Raw genomic sequence first — 4,228 nt, forward strand, 5'->3', positions numbered from 1 at the left:
CGTAGCTTCTCCTTTGGCTTCTGCAGTTCTACTTCACGACTATTTGCATTTCTTCTGCTTCACCTCTGCTGCTACACGCTTGCTCATGGCCACTGCTCTACAGCCACTGTTGTAAAAGCTTCCTCACTTCCTCTTGTTTATTTTTTAAACCTAAGTGGCTATTTTTTTCTCCATTAAATATATGTTCTTGCTCTATTTTTTTGTATTTAGTTGGATTTTAATGTTCTTCCTAAAGACCTAAACTTTATTGTCATTTTTGATTTATTTGTTATGTATTTCTTTGATTTTATTGAAAATCCTATGCCACTTAAATGATTTTACTGTAGAAATTAATTTCGTGGCTAAAAGAGAAAGAAGATCCCCAATAATTTTTACCAAGAAAAATTCAAAATTAACTCCATTTTAACAATAAAAAGTATTAGGGAAAGTTGAGTAATTTTCATTGGCTAAACTTATTAATGGTATGAAGTAGTAGAAATTATTCTATATTCAATAGTAAGCTACATAGAAAGCTTTCTCACTAGAATGAACTTTTATCTTATAGGAATTGAATTGAGATGAATAAATATGTCTCGAGATTGGACCATTCTGAAACAAGTCCTAGTTGTCAAACCTTGAACCAAGCGAATGCCAATATTTCACATCTTATAAATGTACTCGATTTGGGGTCACGTAAAGGCGGTCCAGGAGAAAGAATACGTATTGCTGACTATCACCCTCGAATACGAGATGAAGTAAGGAAACATTAAACTCAACAAGGTCCTCGTCAACCTTTCAAGCAACAATTTTCCAAAACTCAAATAGGAGAAAGAATGCGTCAATTTATTCCAAGTTGGTTCAACGGCCAATTTTCTAAATGGTTGGAGTATAGTGTGAAGAAAGATGCGGCATATTGCTTATGTTATTATTTATTCAAAAATAAATTTATTCATGGAAGTGCGAAAAAAATTTATACAAAGAATAGTTTTAGGGCTTGGAATAAGTGTCTTGAAAGATTTCGTTTATATTTTGGTGATGTTAATAGTGTCCATGATAAATGTTTCAAGAAGATTCTAGACTTATCAAATCATCATCAATCAATTCAAGTTATTTTTATAAGCACTCTGAGAAGTTAAAAAGTGAGTATCAGATGCATTTAGAAGCATCAATTGATATGGCAAGACTTCTATTGTTGTATGGATTGTCTTTTAGGGGTTATGATGAAAGTGAAACTTCAACAAATCAAGGCCTCTTTCTAGGATTCTTGTGATGTCATGGGGACAAGCATCCGGATGTGGGAAAAGTAATATTAGAAAATGCTCCACAAAATGATACTTTGACTTTCCCTGTGATCCAAAAGGATATTATCAATGCTTTTGCAAAAGAAACATTAAAGGCTATAATTGGAGACTTGAATGGAGATTACTTTAGTATATTAGTTTGTGAGTCCAAAGATATCTCACACAAAGAACACATGGCTGTTATGTTGATAAGAATGGTGAAGTGGTAGAGTGATATGTTGGTCTTGTCCATGTTAGTGATACATCGGCATGCTCAATCTACTCTTTGCTTTTGGATCACTCACTAAGTCCATCCCAAATACGTGGACAAGTTTATGATGGAGCTAGTAACATGAGAGAAGAGATAAATGGTCTCAAAACTTTGATTATGAAAGATAGTCTATCGACATATTACATTCATTGCTTTGCGCATCAATTGCAATAAACACTTGTAGTTATTGCTAAAAAGCATTTGGATGTTGAAGACTTTTTTATCATGTTACTAACATGTTGAATGCCATTGGAGGATCTTTTAAGCGCAGAGATTTGCTTCGACATCTTCAAGTTGAAAAGTTAGAGAAATTACTTGAGTCCGGTGGAGTTCATACTAGGCGAGGGCTAAATCAAGAAAGCGGGCTTCAAATACCAGGTGACACTCGTTGGGGATCGCGTTTTAAAAGATTAGATAACTTTATTGTTATTTCCTCATATATTGTTCGTGTGCTTGAAGTGATTGAATATGAAGGTTCTACCTCAAATGAGAGAAATCAAGCAAAATATCTTTTGAGTGAGATAATAACATTCAAATTTGTTTTTATGTTTCATTTGATGTTGAAAGTTTTGGCAATGTCAAATGAGTTGAACAATATCCTACAAAAGAGGGATCAAGATATTGTTAATGTCGTGGAGTTTCTTAACATTACAGAAAAAAGATTGCAAGATATGAGAGAAAGTGGGTGGGAATCCTTACTAGATGATGTTTCCTCATTTTGTATTATGCATGACATTTTGATTCCCAAGATGAATGAATCATATTTTCCTGAAAAGTCAAAGTGCAAGTTTTCTAGTGTTTGTTATTCACATTACTTGTATGTTGATATCTTTTATGTTGTAATTCATGTGCAACTTCAAGAGCTTAATAACCGTTTTGATATAGTGAGTAGCGATTTGCTTCTCGGGATAGCTAGCTTGAATCCAGCCAATTCTTTTGCTAATTTTGATAAATGTAGAATAATGACTTTAGCAAAATGTTACCCAAATGAGTTTGATGAAGTACAGATTCGAGACTAGAGTTATTAACTCAATACTTTCATAATTCATATGTGAGCAGGTAATCCCAAGTTCTTCAACTTACAAGGAATTAGTGATTTGGCAAAAGCATTGGTTAAAGTAAATTTTGTGGAGACTTATTCGTATGTTTATTTACTTATGAAGTTGACTCTAATTTTACATGTTACTACCGCAACTGTGGAGAGAGCATTATCATCCATGAAGCAGATAAAGAATGAAGAGCGAAATAGCATGGGTGACCAATATTTAAATGATTATTTAGTTTGTTACATAGAGCGTGATGTATTCACAAATGTAAGTAATGATGTCATTATTAATCGTTTTCAAAATATGAAACCTCGTTAAGGATAATTGTAAATAGATGATGTTTATTTATAATATTAATATTATTGAGCACTTGTTTCTAAGAAAAAATGCTCCCAGGCACATTTAACAAGGCTAAAAAAGACTACTTCTTTTCCGACGTTATCTAAACAGTTACGGTGGTTATTTCAGAGTTTTATTATTACTTATTCATCAATGATTAATCCTAAAACTTATTTTATTTAATTATGGGGTAAAATAGGATTTATTTTGCTGCAGGATAAAAATCTTAGGATGTCACACGACTCATGTCAAGGGCAGAAACATGGTTCGAGTGGGTGGAAAAGAGCCATAATCTGATGCGCAGAACAACCTACAGTTTGAAAACCATGGAGTGGCTTTGCTTTGTTCTTCAGGAGGCTTCAAGAGATGCTCGCACATATGTAAGGAAATGGAAACTAAAGGAACAGTTCTCTATCTTATTCAGTTCAAGGATGAGCAACAAGTTTGGAAGATTTATTAGCATTGTATCAGTCCAAGGTGACAAAAGATCGGTAACTATTATTCCTGAAGCAACATTTAATGTAGGATGAAATGATATTACATTAAAGATCATGAGATTTATCAATGCAGACAGGGGACCCTTTATTACGAGTGGTCCCAGGAACATAGATCCTAAAATTTCATATACACAAACTGTCAAAACCTATAAATGACAGACGAATGAGTCTAATGAAGCACACACTACAAAAGGCACCAATAACAGAATATTGATCTCAGGTGGTGCTGCAAATGTTAATGAGGGTCTGTTGGGTAGATGTGTGGTTGGTAGCTTAGAAAAAGGCCTGACAGAGAAACCAACTCTTTCTGATATTCGGAGGTGGTCAGTGAGCTCCTGGAAAAATACTTTTGGAGTAGATGTATAAGAGATGAGGGGATCAAGGTTTTTGTTCCAGTTTCCTAACAAACACATGGCAAAACACTCTTCAAGGGAAATGGAGGTGGAAGCGGGCCAAAATCTCTTTGGAATAGTGGTCGCTAACAGTCGGTTGCTGCTCTTCCATATAAAAAAAGTGGTTGTACATGGATTAGAGACATGGGTCTTCCATTGCATTTCGGGTTAGAGAAAATCTTCAAAGCTATCGGAGACCAATGTGGAGGTTGGATGGAAATAGATGAAGAGACTTCTTTAAAAAAATCATCTCAAATGGGCGAGAATCAAAATTAAAGGTGATGGTGTTAGTGTTCCGAAGGAGATTACGATAGCAGATAAAGGCTTAGAGTCTACCATTCCTATTTGGTATGAATCACCGACGAGGGTGGTGGTCGGAAAAGAAGAAGAAGAAAGGGGGTTTGCTTGCGGGCAATAAAACCCT

General features: G+C 34.7%; 1 protein-coding gene across 1 annotated transcript; it reads left to right on the forward strand.

The window, feature by feature from the left end:
• The first annotated feature begins 1,766 nt into the window (after positions 1-1,766).
• Positions 1,767-3,778, forward strand: LOC138898705 (uncharacterized). Its single transcript, XM_070184795.1, has 4 exons — positions 1,767-2,484; positions 2,590-2,843; positions 3,269-3,406; positions 3,572-3,778. The coding sequence occupies exons 1-4, from the start codon at positions 1,767-1,769 to the stop codon at positions 3,776-3,778; spliced, it is 1,317 nt and encodes a 438-aa protein (XP_070040896.1).
• The last annotated feature ends 450 nt before the right edge of the window (positions 3,779-4,228 follow it).

The sequence above is a fragment of the Nicotiana tomentosiformis genome, chromosome 9 (assembly GCF_000390325.3).
Source record: "Nicotiana tomentosiformis chromosome 9, ASM39032v3, whole genome shotgun sequence".
In the NCBI taxonomy this organism is placed as follows: domain Eukaryota; kingdom Viridiplantae; phylum Streptophyta; class Magnoliopsida; order Solanales; family Solanaceae; genus Nicotiana; species Nicotiana tomentosiformis.